The 18,772-nt window shown below is 50.6% G+C and overlaps 1 protein-coding gene across 1 annotated transcript in view; it reads left to right on the top strand.

Moving 5' to 3' along the window:
* MAPKAPK2 (MAPK activated protein kinase 2) overlaps positions 1 to 18,772 on the top strand; it is a 53,068-nt gene that overhangs the window by 5,400 nt on the left and 28,896 nt on the right. Inside the window, exons 2-3 of the mRNA XM_065871302.1 lie at positions 3,661 to 3,797; positions 4,048 to 4,335. Coding sequence (XP_065727374.1) covers positions 3,661 to 3,797; positions 4,048 to 4,335 — 425 coding nt within the window. The remainder of the gene's footprint in view (positions 1 to 3,660; positions 3,798 to 4,047; positions 4,336 to 18,772) is intronic.

Here is an 18,772-nt window from a genome sequence, read left to right as displayed (position 1 = left end):
TTATTCCGGGCAGTTATATGCTTAGCTAAATACTGAAGATTATTTACTATCAAAGAGGGGGAAATGGATACTGGCGGAAACAACCAGCAATCTCTACCACGGACCCTCACGAGATTTAAATGAGACAATGGCAGGCTGAGCACAGTGCTGGGTACAGAGTAAGCACTCAATAATCGCCATCATTATCATCATCGTCACCACCATCATGAGGAGGTGGGGAATACTCTGAAACTATGACAAGACATTTCCTTATTTTAACCTCATCTTTCTGATAAAGTCACCTATATCCACCTCCCTTTTTTTTTGCGGTACGCGGGCCTCTCACTGTTGTGGCCTCTCCCGTTGCGGAGCACAGGCTCCGGACGCGCAGGCTCAGCGGCCATGGCTCATGGGCCCAGCCGCTCCGCGGCATGTGGGATCTTCCCGGACCGGGGCACGAACGAACCCGTGTCCCCTGTATCGGCAGGCGGACTCTCAACCACTGCACCACCAGGGAACCCTATCCACCTCCCTTTTAAGACACTATGAGCTTCACCTTTTATGAAGGTCAGACACCTTTATGTGTCCTTATGAAATAAAACTACATAAAAGGAAAGCAAAGGAATAATGAACCTAGGATTCGAGATAATGGTTATCTTGGCCAGAGAAAACAGAGGTGGGTTGGGGATGAATGGAGGAACCACCTAGTTAGATGTATGCTACTGTCAAAGTGCTAGTTTTCATTTTGGGTAGTGGATTCACAGGTGCCTACTGCATTATTAAAAATAACTAAGGACTTTCCTGGTGGTCCAGTGGTTAGGACTTGGCACTTTCACTGCCATGGCCTGGGTTCAATCCCTGGTCAGGGAACTAACATCCCTGCAAGGTGCAGCCAAAAAACCTGCCCAAAAACAAAACAACCAAACTAATAGCTAATTAAATAAAAGCAGAGATGGACCAATGATTCAATGATGAGGAGGATTATAATTAACCAAATTCTATGTACCTGAGGTCTTTCAATTGTCTTTGTGTGTACAGTATTCATGGCATATGTGTTTGCATGTCAATAGTAGACGAAAATAGTACTTTCTATTTGCATAGACTTTTTAACTTTTGAAGTGCTTCTACATATCCATAAAAATTGTTTAAGTAGTTCATTACAGATGGTTGAGAGCTTGGTATTATACAAATAGGACTTTGGACTTCCATGTCCTAAGGAAAAATATTTTATTTTATTCTTACAATAGCTCTACAAGGGAGGCAGGACAGATGTTAACATCACTGTTGGACAGATGAGAAAGAGGGAACTGAGAGGGCGCGGGACTTGCATGAGGTTACATAGTTAGGACTGGAATGGAACTTAAGACTCCAGATCTCTTGCCCGTCTTAGGTTCTTCCTTTAGCCCATCTCACTCCCCAGTTATTATCCATCCATTAGACATTTATTTCATGTCTGTTACATGCCAGGCACATTGCACTCATGTCTTTGTGTTGATATATGTATATGTTTTCTGGGTGCTGTGTGTGCAGCTTCTGTAATCTCTATGTACTGAGTCCTTGTGTGCCCCCTGGGCCTAACTGGTCCTTGTAATTCCAGAAGGAAGCCCCAGCTGTGGTTTCAGTTGTCTAGTTATTCCTAGGTCACTGGGCTGCAGCATCTCCCCAGAGTCCCAGCTAGATAGGAAGGCAGCTTTGATATCAGGGGCAGATCCCCATGCAGTGGGCACAGAGCAGAGGAGCAAGCCAGCAATGCCTCAGTCATTATAAGATTTACTATTTCATGATCATCTCTAGCTTTTGGGGAGTTCTCATGAACACTACCTCATTTAATTCTCACTCAGCCCCGATATTCAATTTTATTATTTTTCTCCTTGTTTCAGATACAAAGAGGATAGACTTGAACTCAGGTCATTTGTCTCTAAATTCTGTTCTCTTTCCACTGTGCCTTCTGTCTCTGAAAGGGCAAAAAGAGCTTATCCTCTTTCTAGCCTTGTGGAGAGAAGCAGGTGAAAACTCAGTACCAGGCAGTAGGAAGCCACCGGTGACCCTCTGCAGAGGAAAAACGACCAACTCCCAGCCCTGCGCAGCCCCAGCCCAGCTGAGATGAGAAGCAAGGAGCAGGTGCTTCCACCTCCCCATCCCTGCGTCCTTCTCTCAGTCCTTGGTCTTCTCCCTTGTGCGCTTAAGGGAAGTGATAGTAGTGCTGCAGAACGGGTGAGGTGTTTTCCAATCTCTGTGGCCGTAGGCTGTCTTTTTATCTTTGAGGAGTCAGAGGAATGGGGAACTAACTTATCCACCCTCTAGCATGAGAGGAGAGCTTCCACCACCTGCTATTGCAGAGGAGAATCCCTCTGCCCTCACCTCCCAGACTTGTGTCAGTGCCACTCTCTTGATGCTGTCTGCTTGTACCTCTCTTCTCCCCCACAGATCAACACCATCCACCACTGCAGGCCTGAGCACGGCACCTTGCACAAAGTCAAGGTGTCCACTAAATTAACTGTGCTCAGAAAGAGCGAGTATTTGTGTTAGGGGAATCGTATTTCTCCTTGGTCCATGGAGTGGGCCCTGGAGTGAGTCCCGGGAAGGGACTCTGCTGGGAGGGTAACTTCTACCTTTCAGGCTACCCTTCACTCCATCCTTGCCTGGGCTCGGTCCCCAGGGCACCTCTTCTTAGGATGTTCCCTCCTCTGCTTCTCCCTGAGCTAGGTCTCCCTGTACAAGGGGGCTCTAGAGTGTTGGGGGAACGTGTTAGGGGCCACGTGTGGCCATAGGTAAAGTCACATTCTCTAATTTGGCCTTATCAGTAATTAAGCTGAGGTTTTCTCTTCACCTCAGGCTCCTTGTCTTATTTCTGAGCTGTTTTACTAGTCAGAGTGGGGAGGAGATCAGCAGGAATTTATTTCATGATCATCCCCCAAACCCCATCAGAATAGGTATCGACACCCTCTGGCAGCTTAAATTTAGGGCCTCCCCAATCTCCTCCCCTGATCTGGGCTATGCTTAGGTCCAGCTAGATCCTTAGTATCTTCCTCAGAGACAGGGGGCTAAATTGGACTAGAACTTGGCTTCTTCAAAAATACCCATTTCTTATGGCTGTAGGTTTAGGGCCTAACTTTTCCACATTGGAAATCAGGACCTATTCCCCAGACCTTCCCTTTTTGGTACATTGTCTCAGGGAATTCTCTCCACACCCTATTCTTCCCACTGGGAGAGGTGCACCGAATTTGTGAGAAAAGAAATGCAAAACTCAGAGGAAAGTGTTCAAGTTAAAATATTCCATATTTGCCTCACCCTATTCCGAGAATGAGTGGCCTCTGTAATTCCAGGTCACCCCGGAGGTCTCATCTGGCGCATACTTGCTAGTCATCCCCCGCCTTCGAAATACACCCTCAGCTGCTGCTCTCTAAAAGAGCCAGACAATTGGAGAAAAGTGGATTATCTATCTGATTATGCAGCTACTTTCATACGCCTCCCCTTTCCCTTTGCGTGGCCCTGATTATTTAAGAACTAAGATTTCTCGGTCCCCGCTCCTTGTCCCCAGCCCCAGTCCCTAGCTTTGGCCCTTCACGCTCCGGAAGCCTCGCGTCCTCCCCTTTAAGGCCAGCCCCTCCCCCACGCCCACGCCTCCCCAGCTCCGTCCCGCCTCCCCAAGCCCTGCCCCCTCCGACCCTCCCCTTTAAGGACCGGCCCCGGACGCAGACGAGGCTGTGACGCGGCCGCCGGCCCTCGGGCTGGGTACTTTGTCGCGCGGCCGCTTCCCCCCCGGCCGGGGCCCCTCCGTCCCGCGTTCCACCGAGCGCCTGGCCCCCGGGGGGAGGGTGGGAGGGAGGGAGCAGGGCCGGTGGGCGCCAGCGGCGCACAGCGGGACCCACGGAGCCCCGCGGCCCGCCGAGCCTGGAGCCGGGCCGGGGCGGGGAAGCCGGCTCCAGCCCGGACCAAACTTCGCAGCCGGGCTCGGGGTGGCGGGGAACCCGTCCGGAGCCGGAGGAGGGGCCCGCCGCGGGCCCTCCCGCCGCTGTTCTCGCGCCTACGAGCACCATGCTGTCCAACTCCGGTGCTGTTCCCCAGCCCGCCGCCGCCGCCGCCACCGCACCATGCTGTCCAACGCCGGCGATGTTCCCCAACCCGCCGCCGCCGCCGCAGCCCCCCGCCCCGGCCCAACCTCACCCCCCGGCCCAGCCGCCGCCGCAGCCCCCGCAGCAGTTCCCCCAGTTCCACGTCAAGTCGAGCCTGCAGATCAAGAAGAACGCCATCATCGACGACTACAAGGTCACCACCCAGGTCCTGGGACTGGGCATCAACGGGAAAGTTTTGCAGATCTTCAACAAGAGGACCCAGGAGAAATTCGCCCTAAAAGTAGGTTTGGGGCCCGAGGGAGGGGAGGACGGGCGGATGGGGTCTCCCGGGGACACCCCTGGCACTCCGCAGCGGCCTAAGCTCTCGGTGGCTCAGCGTGGTCGCGCCGACGCTTTCCTCGGTCTGGCGTCGGAGCCGCGGAGGAGTGGCCGCGGCGGGGCTGCCTGTCCCGCGCGCGTGAGGGGGTGCCAAGTGCGCGGCAGGGGGCGGGGGGCAGCGGGAAGGTCAGGTCCCGGCGGACCACACAGCCGAGACCGAGTTTCCGGTCACCTCCGGGTGTGAGTGCCGGGGACTCGAGAGGACTCGTGAGGACCCTGCCATTTTGGGTTTGAGCGGCATCCAGCCGAGTCGCAACGGTTGGCTTCGGGACCACTTCTGCTAATTTTCCCCCTAGTCTCAAGGAAGTGATTTTCGAGGGTTGTGGTTCCCTATCCTCTCCTCCCTTCTTTCTTTCTGTGGGCACAAAAGGCCCATTACTCATTGAGCTGGTTGGTCGGTTGGTTTGGAGAAGTCGTATCTCAGAGGTTTATTTAGCCTCGCTCCTTATTTGGGAGCCGGAATGTGTGATTTCACTTCCCTGGGCCTTGCGAGTGCGGCTGTGCTGCCTTGGGGCGCGCCGGCCGGGGAGGTGCAAGGCTGGAGATTCCGCTGGGACACCGACACCACCCCCATCCCCGCCGCGACCGCCCCGGGCGCGGGGGAGGGTTTGTTTTGATCCGAGAGCGTGCCCCCTCCTACCTTCAGTGCCTGTGAGGCTCCAGATGGGAGGCCAGCAGGCTCCTTCGCGGTGTCTGCTGTTTCCATAGCTCCATTGATCATTGTAAACCGGGTCCGTAAACCACGGCTTGGCCCAGTGCTGATTCCGCAAATCGGAGATGGCCACTTGAGTCCTGGACAAGGGCGATTGGTGGACAGAGGAGGGAGCGTTTTCCTAGAGCTGGGGAAAACCAACCTCTTTCTTTCTTTCTTTTTCTTTTCTTTTTTAAGGGGATCTGGTAGGGGGGAGAATGGGGATTTCAGTGAGAGTATCTACTTCGGAAGTTAAACAGAATGGACTTGGAGGTCTGATGAGTCGCCAGTGCAGTGTGAGCCAACGTTCAGGGTCATGAAAAAGGTTTTCCCCAAAGAGGGGTTTCAGATCAAACCACATCTCTAAAGGTGACCAAAAACGCCTTTTTCCCCTGGGGTGTCTTAATGATTGGAGGAGGAGAAAAATACTTCCTGTGTTATATTTTCTTTTCCCCCTCAATCCCTGTGGCTAGCTGTGTTTCAGCTATTCATACAAAACTCAGATATGTGTTATGGGTGGAAATGTTGGAATATATAATTAGATAGAATAAGACCCTGATACTTGGGGGTTGTAGAAGACAAGCATGTTCAATTTAACAGATTTTAAGACCTCTGAAATTATTTTCTTGCTGCTTTCATCCTCCCTTTTGGGGGAGAACTTCAGCTAGCCTCAACACTGTCAGATTTGTTTGGTTTTTACTATAAGCTGTTGCTGAGGGCTTTTGGTTGTTTGGTGTCGACTTTTGGAGAAGGAATATATCAGTATCCTGAACCCTTTAATACTTGTGCCTTAGACCGTTCTTTCCCTACTCATAACTGGGGGCAGGGAAGGAGAGTGGTTGTTTGACCCCGTGGCTCTGACCTCGGGGAGTGGAGTTGAGTGAATACTGTTTGACCACAGTTAACCTGTACTGTTGAGGAAGTGACAGACATTCTTTCCAGGAGAGTTTTCTATCCCCTCTGAGACGCCATCTGCCTTCACCCATCAGCAGTTTGGGGACACTGGCTGCTCATCTTCTTGGATAGCTGGAATATGGTATGAAGACTTCAGAACAAAAGCTCTGAACTTCTGCTCCTTATTCTATTTAATAGACACAGAAAACCACCCTCTAAAATGCTTTTGGGTGGCAATTCAGATTTCTTTTGTAATTAATAGGAGAGAGATTTGGATTTTTTTCTCCCTTTGAATGGTTTTGAAAGGAAAGATCCAGCAGTATTTTATTTTATTTTTTTAACGTCTTTATTGGAGTATAATTGCTTTACAATGGTGTGTTAGTTTCTGCTTTATAGCAAAGTGAATCAGCTATACATATACATATGTTCCCATATCTCCTCCCTCTTGCGTCTCCCTCCCTCCCACCCTCCCTATCCCACCCCTCTAGGTGGTCACAAAGCACCGAGCTGATCTCCCTGTGCTAAAGATCCAGGAGTATTTTAAATAACACTCATAGTTTGTCCTTCTCAGGTTAGAAGTGGATGAAGATTGAAGTCAGAGTGTGTTTTGACAGGCAGCCTGCTCCCAGATCTTACAAGTTGACTCAACTGTTAAACTGTAGATTTCCCACATATCTTTGTGTGGAAACTTAATAATAGAGGAAGAAAGAAGGGATGAGGCATTCAGAGACTGATAGCAGTGTCAACAGCGCTTCCAATATCCAAATACTGGCTGAGACATAATTATAGCTGTGGGGGGAATCTGGTTCAAAGAATTCTGTTCCAGAGACACACACCAAAGAGATTTCTAGATCTTGAATCTTGATTAACTTAACCGTAGGTGCTGAGTACTGAAATGATTTTCAAAACCAGGAGTGTTTTGATTATTAAGCAAGGGAGGAAGATGTGGTGGGGCAGGAGGGATTGCCTCATCGGAAAGGTGCCTGAAGAAAAAGGGAGGAGACCTCTGCTCTACCCGGGGTGTTAGGCCATTCCTGGGGAGTTAGGTCAAAGAGCTGTAGAGCAGCAGCAGGGCCTGTCATGGGGGTTCTGTTATCTGCTATCTCACAGCCCTGAGAGTTGGTGAGAGGTGGCGGCTGCCTTGATGCCCTGCTCCCTGTCTGTGGTCTGGTGACCTCTTAGTCCTATTAAATGTAATCAGTGCTTTAAAAAATAGTCCCGTTCCGCCCTGCTATTTCTCTACCTCCACCTGAGAGAGGTAACATTTACATGCTTTTTGGTGGGTGCTATGACCTTGCCTCACCATCTCTCCTGGCTGCTTTTGCGAAGATCTGAGTCATACTTATACTTCTCTCAGAGTCGGAAGGGACTTTAGAGGTCATCTCATCCAACCCCCTCATTTTGCAGATGAGAAAACCAAGGCCCAGAGCAAAGGCTTGCTTCAGGTAATACAGCCATGCACTGGGCAGAACCAGGATTAGCACCCAGGACGCCTGACCGCTTCCCACTTGGGAACTGCACTGACATCAGCAGGCTTGGCCCTGGGACGGGCTGCTGCTCCAGAGCCTCTCAAGCCCGAGGAGCTACTGTCACCGCAGGCCCTCCTTGACTGTCGGCCAGGGGGTGCTGGGTAGGGACTTAGCGGCTTCCCAGCAGAGGTTGCCAGAGTTGGAGAGGCAGCTTATAAACCAACTCAGCAGCTCCATGAGTTTTGAATCTTCAGTAGCAAACATATATATTTTTTTTACCACACCCTCCCCTTTTTAGGAAGTGTTTGCTAGAAACCTTATTTACTAGTATTATTTTTTTGTGCAAGAACATGAGAATTCTATTCACTATTTCTTTGGTAGGGACGCCTGGTCTCAGCTCACTTGTGCAGTAATTGGTCCTGTTCCCTGTGGGGTTCCTCAGTTGCTTACTGCTTCATTGTGTCATGGTGACTCCTAGGTATTAGCTGAACAAATTTAATTAAGGCCAGCACCGTTGTCCCTCTCTGCCATGTGACTCTGATTCGGTGAAGCATATTTTTGCTTTACAAAATATAGAATGTTGTCATAACTTATCTCTGTTTGTCTTTCCATTGTGTGGATTAGAGGAAACAAAGTACTGTTCCTTCTCCTTGCCTTTCTCCAGCAATCCTCCCTCTCCAGGTGACTTTGTGTCACCGCCATGTGGCTTCCTTGGTGTTCTGAAGGGGAGCTGATCAGAACCTCTCATGGTTGAGAGGGAGAGCCGGGGCTCCCACATCCCCACAGTGCAGGCTGCACCCTCTCCAGCACGCCTCGTGCTGTGTACCGGTCAGGGAGCAAGAGAGTTTGCGGCTGGGTGAGGGGCAGTTTGCTGGATGGAATCACAAGGTGAGGAAAGTTTCATTAATCAACCAATCTCTTTTATCTCCACTGTTGTTACAGTAGTTAACAATTCTGTGAGCATCCTACCATATGCTTTGTTGTATGGAGGATACAGACATTGAAAGTGGCCTTAAAATTTTGGAGGTCAGGAAGCTTATTTGGAGAAGGTGAAATTAACAAATGTAGTCTAGGGCTGTACTGTCCAGTATGGTAGCCAATGCCCATGTATAGCTATTTAAAATTAGCTAAAATTGATTAATTAAATTAAGCTAAGCTAAATTTAAAAACCAGTTGCTAGCCACGTCAGGTGTTCAGTAGCTACATGTGGCTAATGGCTACTGAACTGAACAGTGGAGAAGAACATTTTTGACCTTGTAGAAAGTTCTGTTGTACTTTGCTGGTCTAGGGGTTAAATTGTGTGGTTGGGAATAGAAGAACTTTGAAGAGGCAATCTGTGAGGACCGAAGGAGCTGAGGACAGTCTCTGAGGAATGAGCACATCTGCAGGAGGTGATGGTGGCGTTGCCCTCGGGGCAGCTGAGGGGAGAGTGGATCAGTTGGTAAGGAGCAAGTGGGGCTGGTGACTCAGAATTGAGCCTAACCGATCTTTGTGTTAAAAGCAGGTTTTAAAGTGTTTGAGGAGCATGAAGTAAACTAACAGGATGTTATAAAGAAAGGTTACAAATCTCTGAGGTTGGGGCTTGTGGTTTTTTGAGGGAAGGTGTAGCTTCTGGGTTCAGAGACCCTGTTCCTTGCTTTGGGCCCTACCCTGGTTGCTGTCTACTGCAGCAGGGCTCTTGACATCCACTGAGGCAGGATCAAAGCTGGGGCGGCTCATGGTTCTTTTTCACTTACGAATTCTGGGCTTTGATAGAGCTTGAAAATAATCTCCAGCTAAGATGTGGCATCAGTGGCTGACAAAAGGGGGAGAAAAGCAGCCCCAGGCCTCAGGACCAAATATTGATGGGTGCCTGGGAAATGAAGGGGTCCTTTTTAGAGGGTGAAGGTATTGGTATTCATAATTAAGATGTTTTGACTGCTTGCAATCTGAGGAGTCGGGCCATCATCAGTTGACGATCTTATTTAAGAAGCAGGTGCAGGGCATTCAGGGAGAAGCCTGGAGGAGCCAAGCTTCACGACTGCTGGAGGCAAACTTAACCCCTGGCCACATCCTGGGGATGACGGAGGCCCCCTCCCTACCTGCAGAGCCCAGGGATGTGTGGAGTCTGTGCCGAGAGGAATGCCAGCCCTGGCGGGGAAGACAGGGCATCAGTATGTGCATCTGAGTCCTCTCACGCTTCCCAGGTGGCTCCTGCGCTCTGATGCAGGACTCTGCCTGTAGTTCGACACCTGTGGCACAGGATTCGTACTTTCCTACTCCCTCTCCTCTGCATGAGGCCTTCCCAAGGATCCTGTGGGGTCTCTTCCCCTCCTCCCTGTGCTGTACCTTTCCAGTTGCTGCCGTGTCCTGGACAGAAGTAGGTGGGCAGGGCAGAGCTGTTCTTCGTGTATGAAGGGGCTGCAGCTGCTCTTGCTAATGAAATAAGGCTCAGTGGCAAAGGGACCCACAACTCATAGTTCCTTAGAGCTCACAACACTCCCTGCTTATCTTTCTTGACCCTTTCCACCTCACCGAGGAAGAGGCTGGGCCAGTCCAGAAAGGTTCAGTGGTATATCCAAGGTCTTACCTGGTATCAGCATCAGAGCTGTGTCTTGGGACCTGGTTCACTGGGACCTCCTCTTGGTCTGGGTTCCTTTGGTGTTTTGGTTGCTAGAGGTAAGAGTATGGGGATTGTGGACCTGGCAGTGCAAAACTCATCTCCACTAACTGGTCACTAGGATCTTTCTACATTAGTCATCTTAGAAACGGGGACATTGGCATTAAGATGGGACCATGCCACTGAGCAGCTTGATGTACACCAGATATGTAACCAAAATCAGATTTTATACCTTTTCTAGTCCTTAGGGGAATAGTGATATTTTGTGTTTTAAGCTATGTATGGATATAAATATCTAGGGATGAACCCGATACCATGGGTTATGTGCTAGATTCGAAAGAAAGAGAGAGACAGAGAGAGACAGAGAGAGAGAGAGAGAGAGAGAGAGAGAGAGAGAGAGTGAGAGAAAGGAAGAAAGATAGATAGAGCTAGTCTTGGTGCCCTGCTAACTAGCTGTGTGACTTTGAACAGGTCAGTTAAACTTTCTAGGCCTCAGTGTACACATCAGAGGGTCAGGCTGCCAGTGGCTCCTGGGACACGGCAGTGTGGATAGTGGAGGGCTGTGCTGGAGGCAGGAGGCAGGAGAGCTTGCTGACTTGCTGCACGTCTGACCATCGGCGGCGTCTGGGCCAGCCTGGATGCCCTTTTGATAGGCTCGCTGCTGCGTTGCAGGGCAGCTCCCGTCCACTTAATTAATAGCCATCACCGACCAGCTGTGCCTTCTCTTGTGTGAAGACTTGGTGAGTGTTCCAGCAAGTACCTCAGCAGAGAGGACGGACTGTGTAACTCAGTGGGTGTGAATCCTCTCCTTCCTTGAAATCAGAAGAATCTTAGTGTTCTGGTGGCTCAGGGTAGAGATGGAAACTCTTCATTTTTTTTCGCCATCTGAAACTCCTTCCCGTTTGAAGTTACGGGGCCAAACATGGCTGCTGTGGTTGGCTGTGCAGGCTGTGCCCGGCACAGGGCACCTGGCTGAGGGAGGAGGAGGGCTCTAATCCAACTCACTGTCCATTTGTCAGGCTTTGCCTTGGTGTGTGACTGGGTCCGTACAGATGGGTGCCTTCTTCTAATTCACTTGGAGTTGTAGTATGGGTTTGGGGCTGTTCTGAGGTGAGAGCTGGGGACCGATTCCCAGAGCTTATGGGGAAGTTAGGATGTACATCCAGGTACCACTCCTTACCCGTAGGACTGGGTACTAAGGGATGTAAGGAGACTGAGGAAGCAAGAGGAGTGGGAGATGCCTAGCGAGGTCTGTTTTCGTTTCTCTTCTTCCTGCCATTCAGGGCTAAAGCAGTGCTTTTAGCCCTGGAGCTTTGGACTGAGGTCCTGAGTGCCAGGCCACAAGACTTTGTTGGAGGAAGAGGAGACTGAGTGGAAGTGGGGATAGGGTTGTGCTCCCCTCTGGCAGTGCAGAGTTCTTGGGGGTCTTTATTCTCTGATCCGGTAAACACCTTACTGTGCCATCTGCCAGGTCGTATAGGCTGGGACGTGGCTCCAAGGTCAACTTTATCTGTAACTGATGTTCCCTTCTAAGACCAGCAGAGCTGTGTGTTCATTCCGCCAGGAACCTGAGCTGTCCAGAAGGATCGTATGAAAGGGCATCTTACTCTTGAGGGACGTTTCCAGGCATCTCCAGGGCCAGTGTCCATCCAGGGCTCTTCCAGGGAGGTGAGGAGTGAAGGTGAAGCCTTTTCTGTCTCAGGGAAGATGTGGCGAACATCTCTGTTTGGCTTATGTCCGGGATGGTTCTTTTGAACCTGAAGCAAAGGCGAAATCTCTCTAGTCACAGGTAGAGGGGCGTGGGAGGAGAGCCCTTGACGGCCCCGCCAGCTTCTCCACCTTCGTGCTCCTGTGGGGCTCCTTACCCTCCCGGGCCCTCCCAGGAGGTGATTGAGTTGATCACTTTGCTGCCATTTTGATTATTCATATTGTTATGAGGCTCCCAGCCCACACTGGACATGTGTAACCGGGCCTCCCGCCCAGGGCCCAGAACTGTCACTCAGCCCCTCTGTCTCAACGGCTAAAAATAAACCTGCCACTGCTGCAGTCTCCCCCCACAGCCAGGCCCTGACGCCTGTCCCAGGTCTTCCTGCCACACTGCTGAGCTGTGTCTCACACTCACTTGCACACCCTCCCCACTGGCCCCCTTCTCTTCCAGCCTGAGCTTGGTGGGTGGTTTGGGGCCAACTGGCTTTTCTGAGTGCTGAGAGTGAGCCGTGGCTGCTGCTTCTCCAGGTGTCGAGATTTATGTGTGGAGGCTCCGTGGAGCTCGGGGAAGGATGAATTAGCCAGGGAGGAGGTGAGCGGGCTTGGCACCGTTAGACTGTGTGTGTGCTTGCATCCAGATCTGGCTTCCTCCAGACTCCACCCGCAAGCTAGCCTCCCTGGCAGAAGGAGTGTGGGGATGAGTAGAGGAGTCCAGCACGGCTGTTCCAGGTCCTCACCCAGCCACACGCCCTGTGGCTGAGCGTGCTGCCTGCCCCAGGACTCCTGCCCTGTTGCTAAGCTATACTCTCCACCTCCGCAGCATGGGGCTTCAGGTTACCAGATTCAAAAGTGTGACCTCATCTCTTTGGCTTCCAAGAATAACTGGGCCCAGGCTCTCAGGGCCTGTTTCATGAGTCAGGCCATGGCCCCTCTGGCCCTCCCAGCTCAGCCACCTGCAGGATGTCACAGAGAGCATGGGTGTCTTCTACCTCCTGACTGTGGGGGGCAGGGCTGTTGGTGATCTGTGTCCCTTGAGGTCCATCGAGGTGGCCTCTTCTCCTACTGCCCGTGGATCCTGGGGCACTATAGAACAAGGAGAGGAAACGGGCTCGGGTAGCTGAGATACCTACTTAACTGATAGATACTGGGCAGAGTATTTCCTTTAGTTGACTTTGACATTCTCTTCTTTCTGATTTTTCTAATCCTTGGACAGGTGTTGGTACTAATCCTGTTGGATAGGAGGATTCTGTGTTTTCTGGTATTAGGGTTTATCTGGGAGAAGGAGTGCATGGGAGAGAGCCGAGGTAGGACTTGGGGGACCCTCTGCTTTCAGCTAGAGTTACATACCCAGACCACATCTCCATGACTGCCTACTCCTGTCTTTCCCCCTGGGGCCTCATTTCCTCTGCAGGGAGAGATTTATCTGCCAAGGCCCATTGGCCTCTGGAGGGGAGGAGTTGGGTGTAAATTGCTAAGAGTTTATTTTTAACTCTGACAGAAGGAGTCCCTGTCCTTGGAGTAGCCATGCCCTCCCTCTTCTCTCCCTCTCCTGGGCCTCCTTGCCTGGCTTCTGTAATTCTTAGAGGAAGGGATTTTTTAAAGGAAGGATTTTAAAGGCAGGCTTCACAGGAGCCTTAGGTGAGGGAAGCGTTTCTAAGTGAAGAATCTACAGATTGCTCGTCATGCCTGATTTCTGCAGAGTTCAAAGAGTTGGGGGGTGGGGCAGGAGAAAGAGGGGGAGCCCTGGGCGCTTGAAGCCACGTGTGTGGAACTTAGAGCATCCTAGGAATGCAGGTGGCCTGGTGAAGAGCCCAGTGTGCCCTGGAGCTTGCTGCAGTCAGGCTGCTGCCTGGGGGAGCAAGGTCTCCTTGTACCTTTCGTTGTGCTTCTCTCCTCACTGGCCCCCGGATCTGAGGACGGCTGGAGGCCACGGGGCAAAATGAGTGCGTAGAGTAACCTGCTTTGAAAACTCTCACGCTTACAGAAATGTCGTTTTGCTATTCCCTTTGACTGCCAGGCTCCCCAGCACCATATCCCTTCCACTGGAGCCCATGTGGGATTCCCAGGGACTTCCTCGCTTCTGTGTCCCCTCCCCCTGGCCGCACTCCAGTCACCTGTGCTCTTAGGGAGGAGGAAGGGGCTGTGAGTGCCCCTTCCTCTGTGCCTCATCTCCCCTGCTTTCATGGTCTCTTTTGGTTACCTTGCTTTAGATTTTTTAAAAGAAAATAAAGTTGAGTTGGAGGTGTAATTAGAGAAGGAAGGGCTAGAGAGTAGAGGTGGGGGTGGGCTGGGCCTTCGAACATGTGGCCGACCCTGAGGACCCCGGCCTGGAATGAGGTCTTGCCCCCTCAGTTCCTTGGAGAGCATGGGGATTAGTTTACCTAAAGCCCAGCTCTGATCATGTAGCTTCCCAGCGTAAACCCTTCCATGGGTTCCCTTTGGACGCAGAGTTCAGGAGATTTCCAAATCCTTCTCAGATCTGACCCCAACCTGGTTTTTTCTGAGTGTGTGCTGTGCCTCAGCTTGAGTGGCTTATATATGCCGTTTCCTCATGGGGCTCTGCTTTCCAGCCCCACACCCTCACCCGTGGCCTGTACCCCATTCGTCCTATGTCACCCTTACCACCCCCACCCCGTGCTCCCCGTCCCCAGCCCGTCTGTATCTGCCTCTTCTACCCGGTACACATGCTGCTCCTTCCTTCGTGAAGCCTTTCATGCCAGAAGCAGGTCTCCGCCATCCCTCCCTGTCACACTTGCCAAGACACTCATACATTTTCTTTCACATTTTAAATGTATTTCTCCATGTGTGAAATGGAGATATTGGATTGTAAGTTCCTTGAAGACCCACGTCTCCATTATTTTTGTATCCTCTTAGTTCTATGTAGTGACTATATGCCGCCATTAAAAAAAAAATTCAGAGAGTATTTTGGCATTGTGCATTATACCTAGCTGCTTCACAAAGGTGGGAAAACTGAGTAATAGTGCATGCTGCCTACATAAGTATAAGGTACTAGCAGTGATCCTCAGGGTGGAGAGGGGTGGCCCTGGGTGAGGGGCAGTATTTGCCTGGGCTCTCTGAGAATGAGCCAGGGCTATAGTGAGGGTCCCCCTAAGTGTCTCTCCCTGCTCTTCCTCCTGTCTGCTAAAAAGCCATTCTCAGGACAGCCTTCTGGGTGTTCTTCCCTTTACCCACTCGGATCTGCTGACTCAAGCTGTCACCTTACGTTTCTGCTAACGGAGTTCTCGTTCTTGTAAGGGCCCTGACCACAGTTTCCCATTGATGCCTCTCCTCTTCCTCCCAGTTCCAGAGCCCCTCCTTTTCCTGTTGTGCTGTGGAGATGACCCTTCTGCCTCTTGGAGAACTTTTAACTGAGGGAGGGACAGATGTGGAGCTTGCCAGCTCTCCTACAGTTCTTGGCATCTTCGAGTCAGCTCCAGACACAGCAGAGACACACAGATGGAGTCCAAGGTGATCTGTCTGTCTGCTGGCCTTGTTCCTGTGTGTTGCCAGAGGACCAGTATTGAGCCTCATGTTGCTGGGACTGAGGTCAGAGGTTTGAACCTCGTGGGACCAGTTAATTCCATGCAGGGGAAACAGAACTGGACTGGCATGTGAGAGACCTACCTGGCTGTGTGGTCCTCAGCAGTCCTTGAACCTTTCTGGGCCTCACTTATTTTCTTCATTCGTAAATCTAAGGGCTCTCCTGTATTGAAGGGCTTTTTTCATTACTGCTGCTGCAACCCCACTGCTGAGAAAACAACCCGATGCTGGGAAAGAACCTGATGCTGGGAAAGAGGTGGTCAGCCCAGGTTCCAGGGATCCCAGGATTGGGAGCCATCCTCTCTGTCCTCACTTTCTGCAGGCCAGTGTTCTTTCACCCTTCTCCGGGCTGTAGTATTTTTATTCATTCAGGCATTCAACCGATGTTTATAGACATGGATTCTTCTCTGTGCCTACCTCCTGTCTTCCCTGCTGACTGGCCATCAGGAGGCCCAGATGTCAAGATTAACCTAGAAGGTCGACTAGTCAGGGTCATCCCCTTGGGTTTAGACCCCTTTAATACCTCTGCTATATGAGATGAGAGGGATTTAGAACAATGAGGGTTGATTCTTTCTTGCAGCTTAGACTAGACCCCTGCCTTTCTAAGTGGGATTTGCCTTAGGGTGCCTTCTAGCCCTCTGAGATCCAAAGCAACCCACTACTCAAGAAAATTAATTAGAAATGCCAAGAATGACGTTTGCTGCCTCCCTAAGGATAGATCAGAACAGCAGAATGACTTTGATACCTACAACAGTCTTCTATCTTCTGTCTCCTTCAGATCACTGTTGAAAGCTTAGCAACACTGTGAAAGTTTCCCAGATTGGTAACAAGTCTTTATTGAGCAGATATTATATGTATCAGGCATTGTACTAGGTGTTTCACGTACACTCTTGTTAATCCTTAAAATAATACTGCAAAGTAAAAGTCCCCGTTTTACAGAAGAGGAAACATGTTCAGAATCATTCACTCGTTAGCAATTATTTATTGGGCACTTACTAAGTGCTAAGTGTTATTTCAGGCTCTGGGGATACATCAGTGCACCAAGCAGACCAAAAAAAAAAAAGATCCTGCCTGCGTGGAGCTCGCATTCTAGCAGGGGGAGACAGACAGAATATAATCAGATAAATGTCCGATGGTGACAGGTACAAAGGAGAAAGTAAAGGAGGGGAAGAGACCCTGGAAGGCAAGGAACTTGTGTGTGGTGTTGAAATTTCAAATAGGGGCTCAGGGAAGGCTTCACTGTGAAGGTGACATTTGAGTGAGCCTTGGAAGTGATTGGGGTGGGGGCAGGAGGAAGGAATAAAAGTGCAGAGCCCTGAGGCTATTAATGATGGGCATGCCTAGCTCTAAAACCTGGCTCCCTATAGCTTGCAGAACTGCCTCTCTTAATAGTTCTTCCCTGACTCTGCTATAATTCAGTACCTAGTTGATTCACCTCTTTATTTTATCCTCAAATATGTATGGAATGCTTATTTTGTGCAAATTGCTGCAATGATAAGATGGAAGTGCTGCCTTTGGGAACTTACAATTTAGAGGAGGAGTGAACACCCTTGTGTATAAAAGGAGTAAAACTAGACTGACCCCCCAAATCTGGACTGTGTGCCTTCACATGTCCTCCCTCTTGACCCTCTCTGACAGAGGCAGTACCTCTGACAGAGGCAGTCCAGGTGGTCTGATTCCAAGTTTTACACATAAAGAGGTTCAGGGAGCCGGTGGTGGGAAAGTGGTGGAATCAGGGCCACAAAGGATACAGAGACTCAGGGTGAGCTCCTTGAGGCCGGAGGGGTCAGGGGTACGGTCACTTTTGCCTGGTATGGACTCACACCTGTGACAGGGCCCGGGGCCAGTGCAGACAGAAGTTTGGCCAGTGGGAGGAGTAGTTTGAGGGACTCCACTGGGGCTCCCATCTTCTGTTTGCTGAGGGGGGAAGACCCAAAGTCTCCCTAGGGATGTTTCTGGTAACGGGAAATGCTTGGGATTACATTGACTGGCTATCGCCTGGAGCCGGGGAGGAAGGGGTGATGAGAAAGGGCTGGCCGGGCTGCAGCTGTGGCTGAGGCTCTTGTCCTCTTCTGGGCCCTCCCAGGGTTTCTCTTTTGCTCTGAGGAGTTGCATCCTTCCTGTGTTGAGCCTCCCAGGTAGACCAGTGGGCAGGTACACTCAGGGTGCTCTCTGAGCCCCAGCTCTGGCCATCTTTGCCTCCAGCCTCTCAGGAGCTGGGCTAGCGGAAGTCAGGGCTCGGGATGGAGCTGACGGTTAGTGAAGATGGGAAAGTGAAGCAATGGGTCAGGTCTGTTTTTTCCTGAGCATGTGCTGTGACAGAGGAAGTTGCAACATTTTTTTCTCTCTCTTTCTTTTTATAGAGCAATAAGGGGGGAAGATAAGTCTTCCAGTAAACTTTAGAAAAAAGATCTGGTCTTTGAAGGATGGCTGTTCTCCCCCTCCCCTGCAGGGATTTTGCAGTTTGTAGTCTTTCTCCCATCCTTCCTCACCCGCCATCCCTGCCACCGTCCCTCTTCTCTGAGGGCCTGTGTCTCTGCAGCAGGCTGAGCACCTCTCCTGAGCGGAGGCAGTCAGTAACTTGGTCTGAGGGAGCCTTGAGAAAGCATCTTGTCCACTGTGAGTGTGTGTCCAGGCAGATGCTGGCAAAAGGGTCCCGAAACATGGGAGCAGGAATCAAGGCTGAAGGACCACACATGTGAAGCTGGAGTCCTTGGTCAGGTTTGAGTTTGGCCTTTGTGCTGTACCTGGGCAGGAATCCAGTTGTGTTTTTTAGTGTGCAGATGATATATTTTCCTGATGAAAACTTTCGAGGTCTGGAAAAGTAGTGGAACTTTTTTTTTTTTTTTTGGCGAGATTTTTTTCTTCTCCCTTGGATTTCTGTACCCCAGAACAGCCAAAAAGTTCCATTACAAACCAGCTTTAGTCAGCTAAGGGATGTTTTAGGTCATCCTTGAGAATGAGGTCTGCTTGCTCTGGGGAAGCTGGGTGGTTGCACCAGGCAACAGGCCCCACTGTCCGGGATGGGGTGACGGCTGCTGGCACTGTTGGTGTTAATTGCTTTCTTGGGCAGAGAAGGGCAAAGCCCTGAGGGGTGAAGATTTTTGTTCAGGCTCTTGGTTCTCTGTACCTGTTGTCTCTGGTACAGCTGTCACAGAGCTCCTCCTTTCCTGCTGTTTTCTTTGAATTTAATCTCCCTGTCATCAGGCGGGTCTCTTCAGGCTGGGGATGAGCTCCAAGAGGTGGTGGAAGGAGCAGAGTCACAAGTTTCTTGCTTGTGTAAATCTCAGAGTGAATACATAAACCCTCTTTCGTAGCTAGCCGCACTGGCTGGTCCAGTAGCCACTAGCCACATGTGACTCTTTAAATTTAAATAATTAAATAAAGTTAAAAATTAGTTCCTCTGTAGCACTAGCTACATTGCAAGTGCTCAAGGGTC

Source organism: Phocoena phocoena, chromosome 1 (genome assembly GCF_963924675.1).
Source record: "Phocoena phocoena chromosome 1, mPhoPho1.1, whole genome shotgun sequence".
NCBI lineage: Eukaryota > Metazoa > Chordata > Mammalia > Artiodactyla > Phocoenidae > Phocoena > Phocoena phocoena.
The sequence above is the reverse complement of the archived record's forward strand: the minus strand, read 5'-3'. Positions and strand labels throughout refer to the sequence as shown.